General features: G+C 49.7%; 1 protein-coding gene across 1 annotated transcript in view; it reads right to left on the bottom strand.

Annotated features, from left to right (window-relative positions):
• LOC147107849 (interferon-induced GTP-binding protein Mx1-like) overlaps window positions 1–22,925 on the bottom strand; it is a 99,392-nt gene extending 76,467 nt beyond the window's left edge. Inside the window, exons 1-2 of the mRNA XM_086007202.1 lie at window positions 22,817–22,925; window positions 12,756–12,958 (exon numbers count right to left, since the gene is read on the bottom strand). Coding sequence (XP_085863328.1) covers window positions 12,756–12,942 — 187 coding nt within the window. The 5' untranslated portion in view covers window positions 12,943–12,958; window positions 22,817–22,925. The remainder of the gene's footprint in view (window positions 1–12,755; window positions 12,959–22,816) is intronic.
• Window positions 22,926–26,656: the final 3,731 nt, after the last annotated feature.

Below are 26,656 nucleotides of genomic sequence, written 5' to 3'. Positions count from 1 at the left end.
GCAGGAAATGTTTGATGAGCTTCAGGCCAAGACAGACTTATCGGTAGAGATTCCATCCATCGATGAAAAATTAGAGGTGGAAGACATAGCAGAACATGAAATTCAAGATGTCCAAGAACTCATTAAATTATTGAAGGCAACCCAGGACAAATATGAGGCGGCAATGGCCGAGGTTCAACAACTTGAAGAACATATTCAACTAGGAATCCGGGCAGTGGAAGGAAAGGCAACTGGAAGGATCACAGAGACTGTAGGAATGGCCCCTGAACAGGAGTTAGAGAACATCAAGGCGCAACTTCTTCGAGCGCTTAAAACCAAAGTACCGGAGGAAAGGAAGGTGAAAACATTGGAGGGAAAGGTGGATGAAATGGAGAAGACTCTAATCCACAGAGTCCCCGTAGAAGAGTTAACGGCCAGCCAACTCTTACACACGCTGAGGGACAAGACTCCAAAATGGGAACACGAGTTTCAGGGTTCAAAGGGAAAGAATTCGGAGCTTCCAAAAGTCACGGAGATAGCTGAGGTGGCAACACAGCTTTTACAAGGATGCCAAAAGTACACTGAATTGCGTCAAGGGGAACAGAAGGGGGTGGAAACAGATACTCCAGTAGAAGGATTAAATAGCCTGACAACGAAATCCCCGATGGAAGGGAAGGTATTGAACTCACAAATGAGGCCAGTAGTGAAGGAATGGCAGACATCCCCGGAAGAGCGGAATGAATATGAATGTTTGAAGAAGTCTTTTCAAGAAAGATGGTTAGGGAAGGAACCACCGTCGGCTAACGTCCAGATGGATAAGAAGGAAGTAGAAGGGCCTCTCACTGGCCTAACTCAGGACGACACCGAATATTACCATGACCTGTTGAGTGACACTGAATATTACGAGGATCTGGTCTGCTCAGTTTGTGATGAAAACTCCCAAAGTGCTGAAATCCGGATGAAGCACTTAAGGTCTAAGGAACATAGAGAGTTGGTGGCGCTACAGCTGGCAGCCGAGAAAGGAGCTCCGAGAGTGTCAAAAAGGCAGAAAAGAAAAAGAAGAAGCAGAAGATAATAACTGTCTAAAATATTAACACTTCTACCATCTCAGGCGGGACACTACGAAAGGAACTAAATTAGTTGAAAAACTGGAAAATATCAAGACAGCCAGTTGGTTGTAAAAGTCCGCACTGCTGGTTCAACAGGACGAAAGTTCAAGCTGTTACGTCAAGAAAAAGGCTATGGAGGAGTCACGCTAGCCATGTGAACCGGCTACACCAAAGAGATGTTGTTCGGAACGAGTCAAGATCAGAGACTGAATCTATGAACTGTTTCCGCAGAGACTGAACCTGTGAACTGTTCCCACCGAGATTATATCTGTAAATTGTTTTATATGACATTGACTCCACCGAGATTATATCTGTAATTTGTTTTATAGGAAGTTGAAGATATGTATGTTTAACGGGGACTCTGTAAGTAATAAGCTAAAAAGGGAGGATTGTAGTGTATGTACCCGTCTACCTTTAAGGGAACTATTGAATGTAACCGTTCACCTTTAAGAGAACTACTTTAGGTGTGGCACTATTTGTTTGGCTTCTGTATACTGTAATACCGATAGTGACCACACCAGTATATAAGTGTTGTGGCAGGATTGCTGGGGCAGATTCGCCCTGACCTTCGAATAGTAAAGACCTGTTTGTTTGTTACTCCTGAAGTCTGTGTCGTTATTAACCGTACAACCCACAGACTTTACACATATGGGATCTTGGGCTTCATTGAGTACAAAAGTAGAGAAGTTATACTGAACTTTTATAAAGTGCTGGTTAGGCCACAACTGAAGTATTGCATTCAGATCTGGTCACCACACTTTAGGAAGGATGTGAAGGCACCTGAGCGTGTGCAGAGGAGACTTACCAGAATGGTTCTGGGGATGGAGGATCTTAGCTACAAGGACAGGTTGGAGAAGCTGGATTTGTTTTCATTAGAGCAAAGGAGGTTGAGGGGTGATTTGATAGAGGTGTACAAGATTATGATGGGTTTGGATAGGCTAGACGGGGAAAGGCTGTTCCCACTAGTTGATGGTACAAGGACTAGGGGACACAGATTTAAGGTTTTGGGCAAGAGATACGGGGGGATGAGAGGAAAATTTTTTTTACGCAGTGAGTGGTGAGGACCTGGAACTCGCTGCCGACGGAAGTGGTGGAAGCGGAGACACTCAGGCCTAGAAATTCAGTAGGCTTAGCGCCCCATTTGGGATGCTGGAGGGCCTATCGCCGGAGTTATGGCCAGTTGGCAAATTCAGTGGGGCCCTTCCGTCGGCGTTACACCGGTTGCGCTGCGCCGGCACCGATGATGTCATCGGTGTGCGCAGCGTCCCGGTTGCCGTGGTGACGGGCCCCAGCGCCGAAATTGAGTTGCGGCCGCCTCGCCCGTGGCAGTCGCAACTAAGACTTTGGCAACCGAGTCTTGCAGGAGTTAGCGCCGGCGCATTAAGGTCGCGCGGCGGCCGGCCGCTTTCACGCCGGCCGTCTGCCCGCACCTCCCTCCCCGGACTCCTCCACCCCCCCCCCCCCGCGGAACAGATGCGTCTGGCCTGCAAGCCCGGCACTTGTCCGAGGTGCCGGGCTCATTTTTCTGAACATTTGAACGGCCAGCGGGCGGGTGCAGGCAGCTCCTCCTTAACTGAAGGAGGAGGCCTGCACTTCCCCAGCCTGCCGCACCGCATCGGGTGCCGCAGCGCCGGAATTGCGCCGCAATGCGGCAGTCAGCGCCCATTTTCGAGGCGCTGACACCCTCTAGTAGCGCCGGCAGCCGTTTGGGCGCGGCGCTACTGAATTTTTGGCGCGCGCAGGGGGACTTAGCGCCGGCGCTAAATTTCCGGCGCTAAAGCCCTGGCGAACCCACAACCGAATTTCTAGGCCTCAATGTTTTCAAGGGGAGACTGGATAGGCACTTGAGGGAAATAAACTTGCAGGGTTACGGGGATAGAGCGGGGGAATGGGACTGACTGGATTGCTCCACAGAGAGCCGGCACGGACTCGATGGGCCGAATGGCCTCCTTCTGTGCTGTTATGACTCTATGGGGGAGAAATTCAGTATCGCCACGTTTGGGGCGTAATACTCGAGCGGGCGCGAAATTTAGCGCCCGGCGCAAATTATCGCCACCTACTGCTAAATTGACCTGCTTCGCCCCAGGAGGTGCTTGGAGCGCTAAAACAGGCGCTGCATGACTGTCTTAAGGCGTTAAGCCGGAGAAGCAAGGCGCTACCACCGAGGACGGGCGCAGCGCAGGTGCGGCCAGTTGGCGATTGCACGCAGACACGCTGGTGCCGGTCAGCTCTTAAAGGGGAGGTTCGATCTTGGATTGTAGCCACACCCTGCGCATCGGAGCCCTAATTCTTGGCCTGGACAGACCTGCTGCCACATTCTAACGCCTAGGACCTTGGAGAGGGCCAGGGAGCGAGTGCAGCGGTTCAGTGAGGGGGCCTTGCAGGTTCTGGTTGGCGCAGTGGAGCGCAGGCGATCTATCCTGTTTCCGGACAGTGGCAGGAGGCCGCTGCCCAACGACTATCACAAAGCCTGGAGGGAGGTGGCTCACAGAGTGACCTCCAGCAGCATGGTGCCTAGGACCCCTGTGCAATGCAGGAAGTTCAACGACCTCACTCGGGTCATCAGGGTGAGTACCCTTTTCAGTATCCTCTTCATCCCTGCATGTCCACCTCACTTTATGGCCAAAGGGTCCTGAAAGCCGCAATGCCCAGCCCTCATCCAACACCTATGGGCCTTTCGTGAAACTCACACGCACATTCAGCACTTTATAGACTGTAAGGGCTAATCGACCATGGGAGGCAGTGCAGCCAAGATCAGGGCTTCACACTGTAAGGGCTATTCGACCCTGGGAGGCAGTGCAGCCAAGATCAGGGCTTCACACTGTACTCAGAGCCCGTCCTTTCTCTTGCAGGGCAAGCTGGCCCATAACAGGAGGCAGCAGCAACGGACCGGGGGAGGCCGGCCTCACCTTCAAGACCTCAGCGATCTGGAGCAACGAGTCCATTGGATTATGGCAGGCTGGATGATTGGCCCCGTCGCCACTGGAGATGCCGACCCTGTTCTGGACAGCAATGGTAAGGTCATCACCTTTTTGACCTCTCTCCTTCCACTTGTGCCTCACACCAGCATCCTTTGCCACTATTGAACCAATACAGTGCATTGCAGCACTCATGCCTCCCTCGCTGCCACCCTGTCCTCACGCTAAAGCCACTCTTGTACCTCCCTGCTTTCAGATGCTGATTCGCCAGGTGAGGAGGCGGGCCCTCAAGCTGCCACTGTGAGTGACTCTGAAGGCGAGGAGGAAGAGGAAGCCGGACCATCAGTGCCACCCTCAGCCGAGGCAGCTCATGGCCATAATTGGGGACACGTCTTCCCTGGAGGGGAGCAGGGGCGAATGGTCTGAGGAGGGTGAAGCTCCGGGGCCCAGCGGGCTGCAGCAACACGGGGAGGGTCGGGAAGCTCGGCGGCCTTCTCCCCGGAGGGAGAGTCTGGCCTCGAGTCCTGCTACAGTGAGCGTAGAAGAGGTGCGGCTCCTCGTTGAAATGAGCGCCCAGGCGGAGCACAGGCACACTGAGCTCATGGCTGCAGTGGCAAGGATGCCCGAATCCATTGAGTCACTGGCAAGGAGTGTCCAGGACTTCGGCGCAGCACTGGCAAGGAGTCTGCAGGACTTCAGCGCAGCACAGGCGGCTTCCACGCAAGTGCTTAGTGGTGCAATGGAGTCAGTGGCTGGTCTGATGCAGACGCAGATTGAGGCCACACGAGCACTGACTGCTGCCACCCTCGCTGGATCAGGCACGAATCGCCGGGGCCCTCACCGCGCCACAGCAGGCCAGCAGTCTGTGCTTCAGGAGATTGCTCCGCATGCTGCAGTGCTGCCCCGTGGGAGTGCCAGTGTGTCGTCTGACTAGGGAGTGGCTGTCCACTGTCAGGATGGCAGCATTCCTGCTGCCAACACTGTCACTTCTCCACTGCAGCTGCCACCACCTGTAGGACAGACTGCTGCCGCCCATGCAGAGTTGGAGCAGTCAGCAGCCGGGCCCTCCAGGCCTAGAGCTGGTCCAGGCCGTACCTCAAAGACATCTGCCGACTCAGTTTCTGACACTCAGCAGCCTTCCCCCAGCCTTGCTGCAGCCACTGGGGTCCCATTGCGGAGGAGCTGCAGGGTGGGAAGGGCCAATCTCGCAAGCGAAGCAGATCACCCCCGAAGGGCAAAAAGTAGGAGGTGTGGCAAAATGCTGTTAATTTTTTTATTGAAGGCTGAGGATCGTGGTCATTTTTTGTTTACTCTTTTGTTCATTGTCTCCAGGTTGTGAGAGTCAGTTATGTGTCTGACTGCTGTTTTGGGGTTTCTCTCTGTTACTTTGTCATGTGGGAAGGGCACACAGTTTGTTTAATAAAGAAGTGTCTTTATTCAGAATGTGCATGTTTGCTCTTTGAACTATTTGTTGCCTTGACCGGCTTAGGGGTTGCGGAATGGTTCCATTCATGTTCTTTCAATGGCACAAGCCATTCCCTCAGAGGGGGCCTACAACCGACTTGCAATAAGCCGCTGACGGATGGCCCTTGCACTTTGTGCCTCCCTCCCATCTTGGTGCTCCTCCTCCTCCTCCTTCTCCTCCTCTGCTGGTGCTCCAATATCTGGTGGCAGTGGCTGAGTCCTGAGGATTGCCAGGTTATGCAGCATGCAGCACACTACAACGAAATGGGAGACTCGCTCAGGTGAGTACTGAAGGGCTCCCCCGGAATGGTCCAGACAGCGGAACCGTTGCTTGAGCACGCCGATTGTGTGCTCAATGATGTCCTGGTCGCTTGATGGCTCTCATTGTATCGTTCTTCAGCAGGGGTGCTGGGCGCACGGAGCGGGGTCATCAGCCAAGTGCACAGAGGATAGCCCTTGTCCCCGAGAAGCCAGCCTCCTGGGTGAGCCGGGGCTTCGAAAAGGTCTGCCACAGAAGTCTGGCGCAGGATGAAGGTGTCGTGGCTGCTGCCTGGAAAGCGGGCATTGACAGCGAGTATCAGCTGTCTGTGGTCACACACCAACTGGACGTTCAACGAATGGAACCCCTTCCGGTTGCGGTAATCCTCGGCATTCTCTTGCGGCGCCCGCAAAGCCACATGCGTGCAGTCAATGGTGCTCTGGACCATGGGGAAGCCCGCTATTCTTGCAAATCCCATTGCGCGCTCTTGCTGCTTGTCCAGGGTCATGGGGAAGGAGATGTACTGACGTCTCCTTTTAAAGAGGGCATTCGTGACTTGACGGATGCAGCAATGCACCGCGAACTGGGAGATATTGGCAATGTCCCCAGTAGCGGATTGGAAGGAGCCGGTGGCATAGAAGTTGAGAGCCACTGTCACCTTCACTGCCACCGACAGAGACGTCCTGCTCCTCAGTTGAGGCTGCAGATCTGGCTGAAGCAGGTGGCAGAGCTCAGTGACCACCTCCCTGCTGAATCACAGCCTCCGAAAACACTGCTCCTCAGACATGTTGAGGTATGAGAACTGTTGGCGGAAAACCCTGGGAGGGTAAGGTCTCGTGTGCCGACGCCTGTTGGCCCTCCTCCGTCTGGCCATGATTGGCACTCTCTCTCGGCGTCTCTGAGCCCTCTCAATGTAATGGAGAAGCCCAACGTTCCCACCCATTGCAGCCCCCATAGTATGTGGCCACTCAAGGTTATGCCGGTGAAAAAGCAAACCAACTACAAAGTTCTGGGCTGAAGCCAAAAGTACCTGTGCGAGCGCTGACTCAATGCAGAAAGCTCTCTCCCTTTGTCTCTCTGCAAATCTCTCTCTCTCTCACAGAAGGAGTGGTCCAAAAATGGCTACCACAAAGAAGCCAGGAAGAGCCCCCTTTAAATAGCGCCCCCCCAGCCCCACAGCGACTGGGAGCCGTTCCAGTCAACCAGTCGCTGGGAGTGCCAGGCGGAAAGGAGGGGGGGCGCCACTGAATTTCCGGTTCGGGGCGCCCCAAGGGCATTGCACCATGAAATGATGTCAGGATCTGCACACGCAGCTGAGCGGGCGTTGCGGTTTTGCGCCGCCGCTAAATGTCCGCTCAATATATGACTCTATATTAAATAGCTTGCGAACAGCTCTTAACCATTATGCATCTGCATGCACCCAATATTTAAAAGTCAGGAGAGAATTCCTGATGCAATTAACATGTAGTGACTATCATGTGGGAGACCAGCTTGTTAGATAGGCTCCACAGACATATATATATCTACATACAGTATTTGTGCGTTACTTTCAATCGCTTCACCAACACAAGGTCAAAAGATGTCCTTTCAGATAGAAACCAATAGATTTTCATTTTAAATTCACAATATATAGCGTTGTCTATACTTTCATGCGAAAAAGATGTAATTCGGAACTATTATGGCTTGAAGTAAGAACACACCAGTGAGTCACATGAGGATAACGTGAGTGTAGTGAGTTGCATAGATAATGTTCGGTGCTAGCAGTGAGTTACACGAAGATGCAGCTATCTGGGAATGAGTTAGATAAAGATAATAGACATCTGGTAATGAGCTGTCTGGGAGACAATAGACATCAGAAGTGGGTTACGTAAAGAATAACAGAGAACTGATTTCTTTGCTCCAATTCTGCCCAATTTTGAGTGGATTTGGGCAGAATATCTCCCAGGGAGTCATTCTGTCCATTGCTCACCAGTGGCCGTCACTTCTGGGATTTTCCACCGGAAGTGACGTTGGATGTATTCAAACGACATGGGGAATGACGTTAGTTGACTTTTTCCCACAGTTTTCAACATAGCAATGCTGGATGCATGGGCTGGTGTCGAGTGTTGCTATTGGAGGTGGGGGGACAGGAAGTGATTTAAATCCCCCTAAAGGGAGTGTTACAATAAAGCACCTTCCTGTTCAGTGGTCCTGGAATCAGCAGGCTCTGCTACAGGCACCCGAGGTCGTCTGAAACAATTTCCTCCCCCCCCCGAGGCAGGTTTAAGGAGGGAATACGAACATATCTAAGCCATACTGATGGGTGGAGATGAATGATTTCTACATCTTGATTAGAGCTTGGTTAGTCTCAGCCCAGTTCCTAATGGCTGTAAGTGCAGGATTCTCAAAATTCCCACACTCACCAAATTATGGATCAAGGGACCCTGTTTGGACAAGTTATTAAAAACAGGGCACCCAAAATGGCTTCTGTAACCTCGTGACCAAAACCGACAGGATTTTAAACAGGGCTCTGCAGACAGGCAGGCCCGGAGACGAAACTTAAAATGCAGGAATCTGTAAAAAGGACTCTGTGGAGACAGACAGCCAAAGTAAACACAGAATACGCATTCATTCGACTTGAAATAGATCAAGCCAGAATGGGCCTAGAATCGAAGCCATTAGGTTTCTGCATATTTAATCGGTAACAGCTCACAGTAGCCATCAAGTCAGGATGGGGACAATTAAGCTTCATCCATGACAAACAACCAGGACATCGGGGCCATTAGACCCGGAGACAACCACTCCACAAATCGTTAAAATAAATGGTTGTAACCATTTAAACAAGCCCGCCAAAAGTTAGACAATGGACTGACCTGATTTGGCGCGCAGATAAGGAGTGGAAGAACGGGTATAATTGTAGGCCCATCAGTGGCAATCGCTCTCTTATCGCTCTTATCTCTTGCCTGTGGCCTTGGCCTGCTGCCTCTCGTACTCGCGCCGTGGCCTCGTGGTGGGCTCTCTTCTCGCTCCCCGCGCTGCTCAACAACCAAGGTCGCCCATTACACTGGGGCCAAACGCGGGAGGAGAACGAGACCCGAGTTCAAAACCACACAGGACACACAGGCCACAAACGGGCAGACGAGCCGAGACGAGACGAAGAAGAATCTTCAGGCGAGACAGAGGGGGGTGTAAAAGGGGAGGGGGTGTTGCAATATTAATTAAGGAGTCAATTACTGCTGTAAGGAGGGATGATATATTAGCGGGTTCCTCTAATGAGGCCATATGGGTAGAACTTAAAAACAAAAAGGGGGCAAGCACTTTGCTGGGAGTGTACTATAGGCCCCCAAACAGTCAGGGGGAGATAGAGGAACAGATATGTAGGCAAATCTCAGAGAAGTGCGAAAATAATAGGGTAATAATAGTGGGGGATTTCAACTTCCCCAATATTAAGTGGGATAGTCAGAGTGTGAAAGGCTTAGAGGGTGCAAAATTCTTAAAGTGCATCCAGGAGAGCTTTTTGAGCCAACATGTAGAAAGTCCTACAAGAGAGGGGGCGGTACTGGACCTAATTCTAGGGAATGTAGCCGGGCAAGTGGTGGAAGTGTCAGTAGGAGAGCATTTTGGCGACAGTGACCATAATTCGGTGAGATTTAAGGTGGTCATGGAAAAAGACAAAGACAGCCCGGAAATAAGGGTTCTAAATTGGGGGAAGGCCGATTTTAATATGATAAGGCAGGATCTGGCCAAAGTGGACTGGGAGCAGCTACTTATAGGAAAATCCACATCAAAACAGTGGGAGACTTTCAGAAGGGAAATAGAGAGAGTACAACGCCAACATGTTCCTGTAAAGGTCAAGGGTGGGACCAACAAGCAAAGGGAACCTTGGATGACAAGGGATATACAAAAATGCATTAGGAAAAAAAGGGGGGCTTTTGGCAGTTACAAAAGGCTAAAGACGGAGGAAGCCCTAGAGGAGTATAAAAAGTGCAGGGGCATACTTAAAAAAGAAATTAGGAGGGCGAGGAGGGGCCATGAAATAACACTGGCGAGCAAAATCCTAAGATGTTTTATAAGTATATTAAGGGCAAGAGGATAACCAGGGAAAGGGTAGGGCCCATTAGGGACCAAAGTGGCAATCTGTGTGTAGAGCCAGATGATGTAGGCGGGGTTTTAAATGAATTTTTTGCATCTGTGTTCACTATGGAGAAAGACGATGTAGACATAGAAATCGGGCAAGGGGACTGTGACATACTTGAACATATTAGCATCGAGAGGGAGGAGGTACTAGCGGTTTTAGCAGGCCAAAAAGTGGATAAATCCCCAGGCCCGGACGAGATGTATCCCAGGCTGTTGTATGAGGCAAAGGAGGAGATTGCAGGGGCTCTGACACAAATTTTCAGAACCTCTCTGGCCACAGGGGATGTACCAGAGGACTGGAGAACAGCTAACGTAATACCATTATACAAGAAGGGTAGCAGGGATAAACCAGGGAATTACAGGCCAATGAGCCTAACATCTGTGGTAGGGAAATTATTGGAAAAAATTCTGAGGGACAAAATTAGTCTCCACTTGGAGAGGCAAGGATTAATCGGGGATAGTCAGCATGGCTTTGTCAAGGGTAAATCATGTCTGACAAATCTGATTGAATTTTTCGAGGGGGTGACTAGGTGTGTGGATGAGGGAAATGCTGTGGATGTGGTTTACATGGACTTCAGCAAAGCTTTTGACAAAGTCCCGCATAGGAGACTGGTCAAGAAGGTAAGAGCCCATGGGATCCAGGGTGCCTTGGCGCGTTGGATCCTAAACTGGCTGAGTGGCAGGAGGCAGAGGGTGATGGTCGAAGGTTGCTTTTGTGACTGGAAGCCTGTGTCCAGTGGGGTACCTCAGGGATCGGTGCTGGGTCCCTTGCTGTTTGTGATCTACATAAATGATTTGGATGAGAATGTAAAAGGTATGATCAGTAAGTTCGCGGATGACACGAAAATTGGTGGGGTGGTAAATTGCAAGGAGGAAAGCCTCAGGCTACAGGACGATATAAACGGGTTGGTCAGATGGGCGGAAAAGTGGCAAATGGAATTTAACCCTGAAAAGTGCGAGGTGATGCATTTTGGACGGACAAATAAGGCAAGGGAATACACAATGAGTGGTAGGACCCTAGGAAGTAAAGAGGGTCAGAGGGACCTTGGTGTACATGTACATAGATCCCTGAAGGCAGCGGAACAGGTAGATAAGGTGGTTAAAAAGGCATATGGGATACTTGCCTTCATTAGCCGAGGCATAGAATATAAGAGCAGGGAGGTTATGATGGAGCTGTACAAAACGCTGGTGAGGCCACAGCTGGAGTACTGTGTGCAGTTCTGGTCGCCTCACTATAGGAAGGATGTGATTGCTTTGGAGAGGGTGCAGAGAAGATTCACCAGGATGTTACCTGGGATGGAGCGCCTCAGCTATGAAGAAAGACTAAACAGGCTGGGGTTGTTTTCCTTGGAGCAAAGAAGGCTGAGGGGGGACCTGATTGAGGTGTACAAAATGATGAGGGGCATAGATAGGGTAGATAAAGAGGAACTTTTCCCCTTAGTAGGGGGGTCAATAACAAGGGGGCATAGATTCAGGGTAAGGGGCAGGAGATTTAGAGGGGATTTGAGGAGGAACTTTTTCACCCAGAGGGTGGTTGGAATCTGGAACTCACTGCCTGAAAGGGTGGTAGAGGCAGGAACCCTCGCAACATTCAAGAAGCATTTGGATGAGCACTTGAAATGCCATTGCATACAAGGCTATGGACCAAATGCTGGAAAATGGGATTAGACTGGACAGGGATTGATGGACGGCGCAGACACGATGGGCCGAAGGGCCTCTTTCTGTGCTGTATAACTCCACGACTCTATGACTAAACCGGTAAAGGCAGAGAAGGGCAGCGGAAAGGCGCATTGGGGCACAAACGCATAGTGTAACCCCAATTTAAGAATATGCTGGCATTCGAAGGATGGGTAGCAAAATCGAGACATACAGCCTAGTTATAAGCTGGCGTTTGTCACATGGACAGTAATAGCCCGGTTAAAGAATAAACTGGCGTTCGAAGCATGGATAGCAAAATCATTTAGATGGTAAAGACCGCCAATCGACCCCCGACCGTGACATTACCGCCGACGACCGCCCGAGGGAGAAGAAGAAGAAAACCCATCGCGACTTGACGACAACGGTATCTGAGGAAAAGGGAGGGTGCTTCACATCAACAACTTCAGCGCCGCGCCCTGAGACCACGTGCCGACGAGATACCCCAAAGGACAGCAAGAACGGACCCCAAAACTCACAACCGTTAAAGCAACAGGTTTTGGACTGGGGAGCATGAATTCCTGGCCCCTCATAGCTTAATCTAGTTAGGTGTAGGGGGTGGGATAAGGATAAGGGGATTGTTAATGTAATTGTTTTCCCTCGATGTGCCGTGTGTTCCCCATTCCCATGTAGTGTCATTGTTGATGCCTATAATTTCATACCAGTAATTTTCATAAGATTGTTGTATTCTGCTTGTAATAAAATTCTGGTTTTCTTACACCAAACCACTTGTCTACTCGATTTTCTGTATCGCCACCTGTACCTAAGTCCGGTGTCTAGAACCCAGGGGTGTGGGAGCGATTCGAACCACTCAGAGACAGTCAGAGACAAAGCTGACTGGGCGCACGCCACCCTCTACATGGCCGAGGTACACTTCACAAATTCTACTGGTGATTTGAACACTCAGAGAGAGTACAAAGATAGTTTCTGTGAAAAATGAAAATATCACAGCCAGGTTGGGGTTAAGACATGTTGGGCAGAATAGAGGGAACTTCACTCTGGGTCTAAGTTGCACTAAACCTGGCCTGGGAGGGAGCAAAGCCAACGCCATGTGCAAAAAGAATGGAAAGGTTCCATTCCTCTGTAGTGATACTCCTCACCTCAAGACATCCTTTCCCATTACATCTAAAAGCCCCAGAAATTCTGAAAATGTTAAAGGGCAGATGGATTCGACAGAGAGAGAGAGAGAGAGAATAAGCACAACATTCTTCTTACCTTTTCCCCTGGGAAGGTCCACCTCAGAGAGCATCTCCAGCACCGAGCTTTTCCCCGAGCTCTGGTCTCCAATCACAGCGATGGTGGGTAGAGGAAACTCCTTATCTATACCCATTGATCTCATGCTGTCAATGAGGTCAATGTAAGTGCGAACCTTTTCCTCATACTTAGTGCAAAAGGCAGCCATTTTCTGAAGAGCGGATCTGTGCGAAGAAAGCAGATTTTCCCAATTATTGCGGGCAGTGCTGATTGCTCTGAACCGATCCCGAGGAGAAGCACAGGTGTGACTTGCCCTTTGGCTTTTGAAACCCACCCTGTTTTCAATACGTGGCGATCAGATGCTTCCCACTGAATGGAACCTCTGGTTCTTTGACTGAGAGGAGAAGAAGTCTCAGGTTTCTCCTCAAACAAATGCTTTTATTGACAGTAACATATCTTACGGCTGACTGCTTCACCAATTCCCACTGCAGCAGATGGATTAGACGGAGAAAAATAAGCCCAATATTCTTCTTACTAGTGCCCCTGGGAAGGCCCACCTCTGAGAACAGCTCCAGCACAGAGCTTTTCCCCGAGCCCTGCTCTCCAATCATATTGGTGGGTATTGACACTTATATATATATATATGTAATATATAAATTCATGTGTACAAGCAATTGCTTGGCTTGTGCTTTAGATTAGAAGATCCCAAAAGATCTCAGCAGTTAAGCCAATGGTGCCCCACCAGTACTGACGCTGCCGAGGTTTGTGGGGTCAGTGGGAGGCCATCTGAAAGCAGAATTCTTCCCGTGGTTACTGCCACAATAAAGGGTTGTTAGTCCAGCAACAAAAACTTCCGCGTGATTCTGGCTGGAGTGGTTTTCAATAACAAGCTTTAATATATATTGACTAATAACGGTATTGTTCTTATACAACAGTGTTACATTAAATGACAACACCTGGTTCCCCGTGGATTTCAAGGTGGTCAGACTTGACCCTCGTGGGCTTCCTTCAAGGCAATGGACTTCCGACTGTCTCGAGAGCTCTAACGTTTGGAAAGAGGATGCTCTATCTTTATACTATCCGGTGGCCTTTGGGCTGCACGTACACACCTCTGTTCTTACCGTCTAGTCATTAATCCCGCCCCCACTGTGTTAACTGACTTCAGAGATGCCACGCACTGTGGCTACTTCATCCTTTAACTCGGCTGTATAACAGTTTGTTCCTGTCAGAAATGCGTAAGATCCGTTATCTGAGTACAATCTTATTAAGGCCTCACATGGTGCCAACAAGTCTACTGCCCGAACAGTTTCCAGTGTTTTCGGGTCTTTAGCTACGTGGATCGCTTAGCAACCGTCTCCCTTATCTAGGTCAAGGGTTATCTCTTGACTTGGGTGTTATAACTTTAAAACCTCAGCATTCTCTAGAGGGCTAGAAATTTGGCTCCTTTGCGCCTGCCGTTAGCGCCTCCGGGGAGCGCTAACTGGGCACAAAGGGATTATCGCCGGATGGGTGGGGGTGGGGGCGGAAAAAAGCGCCTCCCAAGAAATGCGGTGGGGCATTGCTGAGACGCTACCCGATAGCGGCGTGCCCCTGCCGGTAGCAGCCCGTGCCGCTGCACCGCCGCCGATGAATCATCGGCGTGTGCTGTGACCTCTTAGCGCCCCGCCGCGTCCCCTTACTGTCCCGCGGCAGAAATTTGGCTGCGCCCTGTGAGGCTGCCGCGGGCGGTGTCAGCGCCAGCCTCACGGAACTCGAACTGGGCCAACCTCCGCTCGCGGGGCAATTCTTAAAGGGGAGGTGTGGCCGCGACCCACGCCGCCATTTTTTTTTGGCCGAGCTCCAGGTCAGCCCTCCGTGGTGGGCAGTGGCGTGGTCCTGACCGCCATCGCGCAGCCCGGCGCCGCGCCTTGGTGCTGGGCTGCGGCCGCGGCACCACGCCACCCTGGTGGCCTAGTGTGGGCCATCGGAGGCCCTGCAGAGTGCGCAGTGGCCCTCCCCTTTAACTGAAGCGGAGGGGCGTTGAAACGCGGCAGCGCTCCGCAGAGCCTCCGTAGAGCGCTGCCAATCACGCCCCAACATTGCTTCAGTTACCACCCGAGATTGCGTTCCACTTCCTGTGCGGGGCGGTAAGCCGAATTTAGCGTCCGGGGTGGTACTTCTGCGCTGGGTGATAAATGTCCGGCCTTAACTCGGTTACCGGCCCCAAACGGGGCTTAACCGAATTTCACGCCCTCTGTCTTTTAGCTTAGCTTAATTCAAGCCATATTCATAAAATATTCTAAGAACATCTCATTGAGCATGGGGCAGGCTGGGGGTAAGCTCCACCTCAGATGCATCTCTGGTACCCTCCTGCCCCATGCTAATTGAAACTTCAGCCTTCGTCTGCCTTTGGTTCCCCACACCTCCCAACGTAGCACTGCTCCAATAGGCCACAGGTCAAAGGAGACAATCCATGACATGTTTTTTGTAATGTAAGTGTTTTTACCTCTGTGTGGATCCAGGGTGCCTGCCAGATCCTGACCCTACTCATGGGCCCACGTGCACCCTTGTAAAGGCGGGTACACCTCACCTTACATGGCATACCAGCCACCACCGAAACAACACTCCAATTCAAGGTGCAGGAGTAGCAACTGCCAACTTAGGGCATTCCCTCCCCCTTTGTCTGTTATTTCATGTAAGGGGCAGGTGGAGGCACTGCCACCCTTACAGGTCAAATCAAAACAGCACTGCCATTTCCTTTGGGGTTCTGCTTGTCTCCCACCAGAGTTACGGCAGGAGACCATTAGAACTCATGTAGAATTTCAGATTCTGCCAGATTCACTAAAGTGGAAATCCCAGTTACTGTAGGAATATAGATTTTCCAGTGATTCATGGACCTGGACAATACAGTCAAAGAAACCCACACTATTCTATATCTTAGTTTAATCAAAAGTTTTGTTTAATGATTCAACAGTTCACACAAGCATCAAGTTGATAAGTGGCAAGTAAAATTTGCGTCACACAGTGCTGGGCAATGACCATCTCCAACAAGAAAGTGTCTAACCACCTCCCCTTGATAATCAACGCCATTACCATTGTCAAATCCCCCACCATCAACATCCTGGGAGTCACCATTGACCAGAAACTTAACTGGACCAGCCATATAAACACTGTGGTTACCAGAGCAGGTCAGAGGCTAGGTATTCTGCGTTGAGTGACTCACTTACTGGCTCCCCAAAACTTTTCTACTACCTACAAGCCACAAGTCAGGAGTGTGATGGAATATTCTCCACTTGCCTGGATGAATGCAGTTCTAACAACACTCAAGAAGCTTGACACCATCCAGGACAAAGCAATCCTCTTGATCTGCACCCCATCCACTACCTTAAACATTCACTCCCTCCACCACCAGTGCCCCATGGCTGCAGTGTGTACTATCTACAAGATGCACTGCAGCAACTCGCCAAGGCTTCTTTGATAGCATCTCCCAAACCTGCGACCTCTTCCACCTAGAAGGACAAGGGCAGCAGGCGCATGGGAACACCACCACCTCCAATTTCCCCTCCAAGTCACACACCATCCTGACTTACTATATTGCCGATCCTTCATCGTTGCTGGGTCAAAATCCTGGAACTCCCGACCTAACAGCACTGTGGGAGTACCTTCACCACACAGACTGCAGCGATTCAAGAAGGCGGCTCACCACCACCTTCTTGAGGGCAATTAGGGATGGGCAATAAATGCTGGCATTGCCAGCGACATTCTCATCCCATGAATGAATAAAAACTATGGCCTAGAAATTCAGTCGCGTTTGCGCCCACTTATGGGCTATAGAGTGGTTTGCGGCAGAAGTTTTTTCGCGCCCGAAATTCAGTTGGTCCGTAACATCGACGTTAGCCGGTAGCGCTGCGCCGACACCGATGACATCATCGGTGTGCGCAGCGCCCCGGTTCCAATGCAATTCCGGTCCGACCGCCAAATTCAGTTGCGGCCGCCTCTCCCGTGGCGGCCGCAAACAGCGTTTGCAAAACGGTGCCTTGCAGCTCCGAGAGGCCGGCGCATAAAGGTGGAGGGGCGGCCGGCCGCTTTCCCGGCGGCCACCTGGCCGCACCTCCCTCCCCGGACTCCTGCACCACCCCCCCGCGGCATTGGTGTGTCACTCCCGCGAGCCCGGCACTTCTCCGTGGTGCCGGGCTCATTTGCCGGGGGAATCCAGCGGCGATCTCACGGCTGCAGGCAGCTCCTCCTTAAGAGAAGGAGGAGGCCTGCAGTACCCCAGCCTGCCGCACCGCATCGGGTGCCGCAGCGGCAGCTGGACGCCTGAAACTGACATTCTTCGCCCCAAACGAGGCGGCCAAACCCTCCAATAGCGCCCGCCTCCGTGTTGGGGCGGCGCAACTGAATTTCAGGCGGGCGCTACGGGAATCCGGCCGAGCGCTAAATTTCGGGCGCTAAAGACCTGGCGGGGCTATACCTAATTTCTAGGCCCATATCTTTTTTAAAAAAGCAGTACATACAACCTTCAATCAAGTCTTCAAACGTCAAGACGGTGAAGTGATCAGTTTCGTAGCACTTGAGGTTCTTCTTCTTGGATGTCCTTCCTTTAGACGAGGTTCTTCAGACTCCATCCACTGCCGTGCTGGACCTGCCATGATGTCTTCTTTTTATGCTGTTCTTGTTTGTTGGGGCGGGAGTAAAGGTTAGGGGTGGGTCCCACTTTGATCAATCACCCGCTGTTGCTACCCATCGATGATGGATGGTTGCCCGTATGCCACTCAATTACGGGAATATATTAAACCAAGTGCAGCAACGTAACCGTCTTCCTCTTTCTTGCTCAGACATGTCCTCTTTCACCAATGTTTTCTAACTGACTCACTAGTCTGCAACCACATTGTGCTAATTTTATCCAGCATGAGGCAGGGTAGGAAGCGGCAGGTGGTGCAGGAATCCTCCGGGAGCGTGGCAGTCTCAAACCAGGTTTCAGTGCTGAATACAGGTGAGGGTGATGACACCCCGGGAGAGTGCAGTCTAGAGCACATCCATGGCACCATGGGCAAATGGCTGCACAGGGGGGCACAGCAAAGTGTAGAAATGCAGTGGTCATAGGGGATTCGATAGTCAGGGGGATAGGCAGGCGTTTCTGCAACTGCTGACCTGAGTCCCACGTGGTGTGTTGCATCCATGGTGCCAGGGTAAAGGACATCACTGAGAGGGTGCAGGACATTTTGAGTGGGGAAGGGAAACAGCCAGAAGTCGTGGTCCAGTTGGGAACCAATGACATAGGAAGGAAAAGGGTTGAGGTCCTGCAGGCAGAGTTTCAGGACCTAGGGAGGAAATTAAAGAGTAGGATCTCAAAGGTTCGTAATCTGTGGATTACTCCCAGTGCCATGCGCTAGTGAGTATAGGAATAGTAGGATAAGACAGGTTAACGTGTGGCTGAAGAAATGGTGCAGGATGGAGGACTTCAGTTTCCTGGGGCATTGGGACCAGTTCTGGTGCAGGAGGGACAAGTTCAAGATGCACAGGTTGCACCTCAACAAAGCTGGGACCAATGTGCTCGCAGGGAGGTTAACAAATGCTATGGGTGGTTGGGGGGGTTAAACTAATTTGGCAGGAGGATGGGCACCAGGATGAAACATTAGGAGAAACAAGGTGCACAGAGGACTGGGAGAGAGAAATAGCACTAGAATAAAGAATAGTTCGGATATAGGAGAGATCAGACAAGGGGAAAATGCAAGGCAGTGTAAGATGGACTTGGAGTGCATGTGCGTAAATGCACGTAGTATGGTAAATAAGGTTGGCAACAACAGACACTTGGCTCAAAAAAGGGGAGAATTGGGAACTTGGGCGATTTTGTTAATGGGGGCACGTTGGAGGTGGGACTGCTGCTTGGCGGGTCGATTTCCCGCCTCCATCGATTTGTGGCCAACCCACGCTATTTTCTCTTGATCGACCCTGTTAAGTCCGCCCAGCGGGCTTAGCAGACCAATTAAGGGAAAGCCGGTTGCAGAGAATGTCAGCGTATGACGTTTCACCTCTCAAAAATTTTTGACAGATGAATTGTCATCATTTGACAGCTCTGTGAAGCTGTCAAACAGTGACATTCGCTGTAGTTTGATGAGGCCTTGAATTCAAGACCTAATCAAACTTCTTTCTTTTACAGAAATTAGATGGTTGTTGCATCTGAGAATGCAACGGCCATCTGTCATCTGCAACACGGAGGTCCGAGACTCTCCGCATACAAACCGACTGAAGCCTGCAGGAAGAAACAAAGGTAAGTACACTTTTACTAACACTTTACACTTACCTCATATACTCACCTCTCCACACTTGCACCCATCACTTACCTTCACACCACACTTTTGAACCCTCCTGACCCCCGCAGACCCAGTACTCGCCTCGCTGACCTGGCGGGTTTTGGAGCCTTCGGGAAGCCCACACTTGTGAGGGCAAAAAGGGGATAATCTTATTTTCTGTCTGTTAACTACCTGTTAATAGGCAGTTAATAGGCTTTAATCCCTGCCCGCCTCCAAGGAGACGGGACCCGGCGCGGGACAGCTACCCGCCTCTTAGGAAGATGGCATGGAGGCGGGTTGGGGGCGGTTTGGGTACCCACCCCCATATTCTGCCATTTTCCTGGCAGTTCCGCCTTCCCAGGGCTGGCAAAATCGCCCCCTTAATATTCATTGCTTCAAGGTATTCCGGAAATAGGGAAGTAGAAAAAAGAGGGTGTGGCAGTATTGAACAAAGAAACTATTAAAAGTACTGGAAAGGGTTGATGTAGTTGAGGGGTCAAAGACAGAATCTATTTGTTTAGAATTAAAGAAGAATAAAGGAGCTATTATGCTACTGGGTGTATATTGCTGGCCACCAAATAGTGGGAAGGAGATAGAGGAGCAAATTTGCAGGAAAATTGCAGAAAGATGCAAGAATTATGGCGTTGTGATAATGGGGGACTTCAATTTTTATTTATTCATTTATGGGATGTGGGCGTCGCTGGCAAGGCCAGCATTTATTGCCCATCCTTAATTGCCCTTGAGAAGGTGGTGGTGAGCCGCCTTCTTGAACCGCTGTTCCTATTAGCGGTTTGGTACAACTGAGTGGCTTGCTAGGCCATTTCAGAGGGCAGTTAAGAGTCAACCACATTGTTGTGAGTCTGAGTCATAGGGGGAGAAATTGGGTGAGTAGCGCCACCTGTTAGCGCCAAAAGAGGCAGTCAGTGGCTGTAGCGCCACTGGCTGCGCCTCCCGCAATATTCAGCAGGGGCGCTAATGGTGGCGTTAGCCATTTGCGCTGCGCCGCCACCGATTACGTCATCGGTGTGCGCAGCGCCCCATTCGCACCCCGTTCGCGATATTTGGTAGCGAACGCCGCAGTTGCGCCGTTCGCTACCCGCGCCCGGTTCACGGGGCCTTACTGTGCCGGCAGCGGCGCAAGTTAAGGTGGAGGTGCGGGGCGGCCACCTTTTTCAGCAGCCGCCTGCCAGCACCTCCGTCCCCGGCCTCCTAACCCCCCCAGCGGCATTGCCGGCTGTTTCCTGAGAGCCCGGCACTTCTCCTTGGTGCCGGGCTCGTTTGCTGGCACTCGTGAGCGGGGATCGTGCTGTTGCAGGCCCCTCCCCCTTAACAATGGGAGGAAGGCCTGCAGTACCGCAGCGTGCCGTGCCGCAGCGTGTGGCGCTGTGGCACGTTGCGCTGCGATATTCAGTTTCAGCGCCCTAAGAGGGACACGGAGCGCCTCGAGCTGTGCCCCGTCTCCCTCTAGGGGCACTTCAACTGAATTTGCGGCGATCGCTAATGTGGCGATCGCGGCGCAAATTCCAGCGCACAAGCGAACTTTGCGCCACTTGGGCGCCTCAGGCCAATTTCTAGGCCATAGAGTTATAATGGCACAGAAGGAGTCTGTGCCAGCTCTCTGTAGAACAATCCAGTCAGTCCCATTCCCCGCTATATCCCCGTAGCCCTGCAAGTTTATTTCCCTCCAGGGCAGACCGGGTAAGGACAGCAGATTTCCTTCCCTGAAGGACATTAGTGAACCAGATGGATTTTTACAACAATCTGATAGTTTCATGGTCACCCTTACTGATATTAGCTTTTTATTCCAGATTTATTTAATTAACTGAATTTAAATTCAGTTAAATGATCTTAATATATCTGGGATAGTAACAGTGTAAAGGGCAAAGAGAGGGAGGAATTCCTGAAATGTGTACAAGAGAACTTTCTTATCAGTGTGTTGCCAGCCCAACGAGGAAGGAAGCAGTGCTGGATGTAGTTCTGCAGAGTGAAGTGGGGCAGGTGGAGCATGTTTCAGTGGGAGAGCATTTGGGAAACAGTGATCATAATATCATCAGGTTTAGAATAGTTATGGAAAAGGACAAGGTACAGGCAAGTGTAAAAATACTCAACAGGAGCAGGGCTAATTGCAGCTAACATGCCATTATCCTTTTTGATTATTTTTGTACTTGACTACTACATTTTAGTGATCTGTGTATGCGAACCCCTAAATCTTTTTAGACCTACACTGTTCCTAGCTTTTCACTAGTAAATAATACTCTGATCTATCTCTTTTTGGTCCAAAATGGATGACCTCACACTTACCTGCGTTGAAAGCCATTTGCCACTGTTTTGCCCTCTCACTTAATTTATCAATGTCTCTTTGTAATTTTATGCTCCTGTCTAATGCCAGCTAGTTAATCTAACGTTCCAACGAAGGGTGCTCGACCCGAAACGTTGACCCTGTTTCTCTCTCCTCGATGCTGCCTGACCTGTTGAGTGCTTCCAGCATTTTCTATTGTTATTTTAATTTTCTCTCAGTTTACCAACTGCTTCATTCTATCCTATTTTTGCCTGAAGCCTGATTTTATACTAACCCATTTGTTATATTTATTTTGCATTACTCAACACCCACAAGAGAAAAAAATAAATGCTCTCTCTCTCCCTCTCTCCAGTTTTCTCACCATCTCTCCTAAAGGTGCTGACTGATACAAAATATTACAGTAAACTAAAAATGTATTTGATGCATTTAAGAGAAAGCTAGATAAGGAATAGAAGGATATGCTGATAGGGTGAGATTAAGTAATAGGATGATTCCTTCAAGCGAGAGCTGGACCTGTTTCTGGCTGGGGCGGAGATCACCTCTTACAGAAGGCAGGTGCTGCAGGGAATGCAGGGCCAGAGTGATCTCCTGGACTAGTTTCGATCGCCTAGATGGGTCGGAGAGGAATTTCCCAGATTTTTTCTCCCTATTTGGCCTGGGTTTTTTATCTGGTTTTTCGCCTCTCCCAGGAAATCACACGGTTTCGGGTGGGGTAGAGTGTATACATTGTGATGCACAAGGTATTGCAATTGTGTGCGACAGGCTCGACGGACCAGAGGGTCTTCACCTGTCCATCATTGATCATATGTTCGTAAGTAGGGTGGGAGGACACTTGTGTGGAGCATCGTCACCAGCTTAGACCAGTTGGGCTGAATGGTCTGGTTCGGTGCTGTAAATTCCATGCAGTTTTATGTATATTGAGGCCAGTTCCTAGAGCCTGGGTCTCGTTCAACCCCAATGTAAACCTGCCCAATTCACTAAGGTGGGAACCCCAGTTACCAATGGGCACCAGCCTTAGTGAATGGAACAGGTCTATAGCGCAGCCACTGCAGGCTGCACGAAACCTGTCTTTCAGGAACCAGTGATGCAAACACACCACCCATGCCTATATCAAAGCAGCTAAAGTCATTTTGTACAGAGAGATCTGGGGCAGTTGGAGGATGAATATTCAATAATGGCAAAAATGGACAGTCGGAAGACCGCGGAGAGCACAGAGCACAAAGTGAAGATGTCAGAATGGCACAATTAGCAGCATAATTTTTTTTTTTTTTAAGTTCCAAACACGGCTAAAACTATTTTCTGAACTCTTCCCCATTAAGGTACCGCCCCTTTGAAAGTGATCACAGGAAAGAATTTGCACTCAGGAAAAATGTCACAGCAACTAAAAATACATAAGAAATTGTGCATTCCAGAGGCATTGAATAACTTGCTAATGAAACGTACCCAACAAATTAATAGACTATCAAGAGAAACAGGTCTTGCAGTGACTGAGAACTGGTAGCGCTTACCTTATTGGGAAATGCTTCCAATACAGATTCCCTTTTCCTTCAATAGGTTAATCTTTTTCTGATATAGTCTGGTCCGTTGTTAGCTCTCTAGTCAAATAGATGGCTCGCTCGCTGTGTTTTGCAATATCCTGCATTCCTTTCTTTTACCCTGTGAGTGGTGCCACCCTCTATTCAAATTTGGGATGGTCCACTTCCATTGATAGGTAACTTTAATTGGCAAACAAATTATCATTCCATGACAGACAAGTTAATTACTTTTTCCTGTGCAGTTTCTCAGTAGGTATCACAGGACTGTTATTGGACCTAATTTGGATTTTCCTCCTCTGTGAAAATTCGGCGGATGTTTGTTGAGGGGGGTGTCAGTGGATTTCTTCCCGTGGTCACGGCCGCAACAAAGGGGTGTTAGTCCAGCAACAATGACTTCCGCGTGATTCTCGCACGATTGGTTTTAAACGACAGCGACAAGCAGTCCACCAGTTTGCTGCAGCAGAAGGTCGGTGGGCTGTGGCACTCAACCCGCCACAGGAAAGGCCTGTTTAAAGGGGGAGTGGATGCTGGGGAGCGGGTTGGTGGGGGCGGGTGGCAGGGGGCGGGCGGGTGCGGAGTTCGAGTATGGGCCGGCAGCGGGCTGGAAGTTGTTCTGGTGGGCCTGGCTCCTCCTGGTCAACACAAAAGTCTTTAAAGGTAAATTTAAAAAATCCTCAGCTTATCTGAAGAGGCCTCCAGAATCCCTTTAAACATTGCCAGTTAGACCTTTCAATACCTGCAGAAAGTGGGACTAACGTGCTCCATGGGGTGGGGAAGGGGCTATGCTGCCTGTGGGCAGTGCGGAATTTTGAAGGTTATGACTGCCAATCTGGTTTTTAGTTAACCGCTGGCATGTATTACTGAAGAAGGGAGGCTCCCTGTAATTAATAAACAGCGCAAGCAACCTCCAGCAGCACAAACAATGCGCCAACAGATGGGGCACGTTTCAACAAGAAATATTTTGGCACGGTGCATTAGGTAATTGTTTACACCATAAAGCAAGTCTGAAGCTTCAAACTCTTGGTGTTGCAGGAAAATATTTTGCTTTGGTTCCCTATGCTTTGCAGTTGGCATTCCCAATTGGTATAGATGGCAAGGCAGCATCTGACGATTCTCACTCAAAGAATTAATGCCAATTATATATTCTTTAAATAATCCCATCCATTCTTGAATAAAAGGGAAAACTTGCAATTGGAATCCTAGTTGATTTCCTTTTACATAAAGCAAGACTGTTCATATTAAGAGTATTTCTCATTTATTTTGCACCACACCCCAACATTTTGCCAGCTATTGCTGACAACAACAACTTGTATTTATATAGCGCCTTTAACATAGTAAGATGTCCCAAGACGCTTCACGGGAGCGATTATCAAACAAAATTTGACTCCAAGCCACATAAGGAGATGGCACTCCATCCACCACCTTCAACATTCACTCCCTCCACCACCGGCACACTGTGGCTGCAGTGTGTACCATCTATAAGATGCACTGCAGCAACTCGCCAAAGCTCCTTCAACAGCACCTTCCAAACCCGCGACCTCTACCACTTAGAAGGACGAGGGCAGCAGACGCATGGGAACATCACCACCTACAAGTTCCCCTCCAAGCCACACACCATCCTGACTTGGACCTGTATCTCTGTTCCTTCACTGTCGCTGGGCCAAAATCCTGGAACTCCCTTCCTAACAGCATTGTGGGTGTACCTATACCATATGGACTGCAGCGGTTCAAGAAGGCGGCTCACCACCATCTTCTCAAGGGCAATTAGGGATGGGCACTAAATGCAGGCCTAGCCAGCGATGCCCACATCCCATCAATTAATTAAAAAAAAATTAGGACAGGTGACCAAAACCTTGGCCAGAAAGGTAGGTTTCAAGCAGTGTCTTAGCAGAGGAGAGAGAGGGAGAGAGTCCGAGAGGTTTAGGGAGGGAATTCCAGACTTAGGGCCCAGGCAGCTGAAGGCACGGGCACCAATGGTGGAGTGATGAAAATCGGGGATGCGCAAAAAGGCCAGTAGGGCTAGAGGAGGTTACAGAGACAGGGAGGGATTTGAAAACAAGGATGAAAATTTTAAAATCAAGGCGTTGTTGTTCCGGGAGCCAATGTAGGTCAACGAGCACAGGGGTGATGGATGAACAAGACATGGTGTGAGTTAGGATATAAGCAGCATAGTTTTGGATGAGCTGAAGTTCATCTAAATCAGCAGCCATCTCCCTCTCCTTTAAGACCCTCCTTAAAACCAACTTCTTTGTCCAAGCTTTCCATCCTAGTCTGTTTTACTTGTGCCTCTGTGAAACACCAAGATGTTTTTCTACATGAAAGGCGCTAATATTAAATGCAAGTTGTTGTCCAACATCAAAACCTCAATTAACTAATCTTTTCTCCTACTAACACTCATGCACCTTCTCCACTTAAAACTAATCGGGAAACTCAACTTGCCTGCCACAAGGCCTACTGCCAGTCTTCAAGGACACTTGATTTCAAGGGATAATGGACCTTCACGTCTCACTCATGCACTCATATGGGGGAAAATGCCCAAGCCCCTCAAAATGCCCTCAATATTGCCTTTGTTCCCCTCTGGGACAGCTACTTCCTGGAGATGCGGGTCACAGTAGTCCTCTAAGACACCAGCACGACCATTCCAGCCACCATTGCTCAACCTCACTCATAGGAGTAATACATTTGGAACATGATGCAGCAAGTTATTTGGCACAGAGGGTGGACGCAGTGTTTAGAAGCATTGTATGTAGGGTGATTAGAACTTTTGGCACTTCTGAAGAACACGCTGTTCTGTAAGCAAATCAAGCTCGTCTGCATAAAGTTCTGAGTTCACTTCTACATAGGTGTTCCCTTTATGGGAGCTTGGATGATGACAGAGGAAATGTAAACATTAGTCTTACACAATTGTTTAAAAAGGGAGAAATTGATAGACCGAGTAATTACAGGCTAGTCAGCCTAACCTCGGTGGTGGGAAAATTATTGGAAAAAATTCTGAGGGACAGGATAAATCTTCATTTAGAAAGACACGGATTAATCACGGACAGTCAGCATGGATTTGTTAAGGGAAGGTCGTGTCTGACTAACTTGATTGAATTTTTTGAGGAGGTAACAAGGACGGTCGATGAGGATAGTGCGTTTGATGTAGTGTATATGGATTTTAGCAAGACTTTTGATAAGTTCCCGCATGGCAGACTGGTCACGAAAATAAAAGCCCACGGGATTCAAGACAAAGAACATAAGAACATAAGAAATAGGAGCAGGAGTAGGCCAATCGGCCCCTCGAGCCTGCTCCGCCATTCAATAAGATCATGGCTGATCTGATCCTAGCCGCCAATCCACTATCACAGAACCATCTCCTGAATCTAACAGAATCAGACACACGAAATAGGAGCAGGATCAGGCTACACGGCCCCTGGGCCCGCTCCACTACCCACAGGGCCATGACCGATCTGAACCTAGACTCATGTCCAAATTCCTGCCCGCTCCCCGTAACCCTTAATTCCCTTTACTTCTAGGAAACTGTCTATTTCTGTTTTAAAGTGGCAAGTTGGATCCAAAATTGGCTCAGAGGCAGGAAGCAAAGGGTAATGGTCGAAGGGTGTTTTTGTGACTGGAAGGCTGTTTCCAGTGGGGTTCCACAGGGCTCAGTACTGGGTCCTTTGCTTTTTGTGGTATATATCAATGATTTGGGCTTGAATATAGGAAGTATGATTAAGAAGTTTGCAGATGATACAAAAATTGGCCACGTGGTTGATAATGAAGAAAGCTGCAGACTGCAGGAAGATATCAATGGACTGGTCAGGTGGGCAGAAC

Source organism: Somniosus microcephalus, chromosome 14, assembly GCF_052327205.1.
Source record: "Somniosus microcephalus isolate GS21.2 chromosome 14, FLI_Smic_1.0, whole genome shotgun sequence".
NCBI lineage: Eukaryota > Metazoa > Chordata > Chondrichthyes > Squaliformes > Somniosidae > Somniosus > Somniosus microcephalus.
Note: the sequence above shows the minus strand (reverse complement) of the source record. Positions and strands in the feature narration are given on the sequence as shown.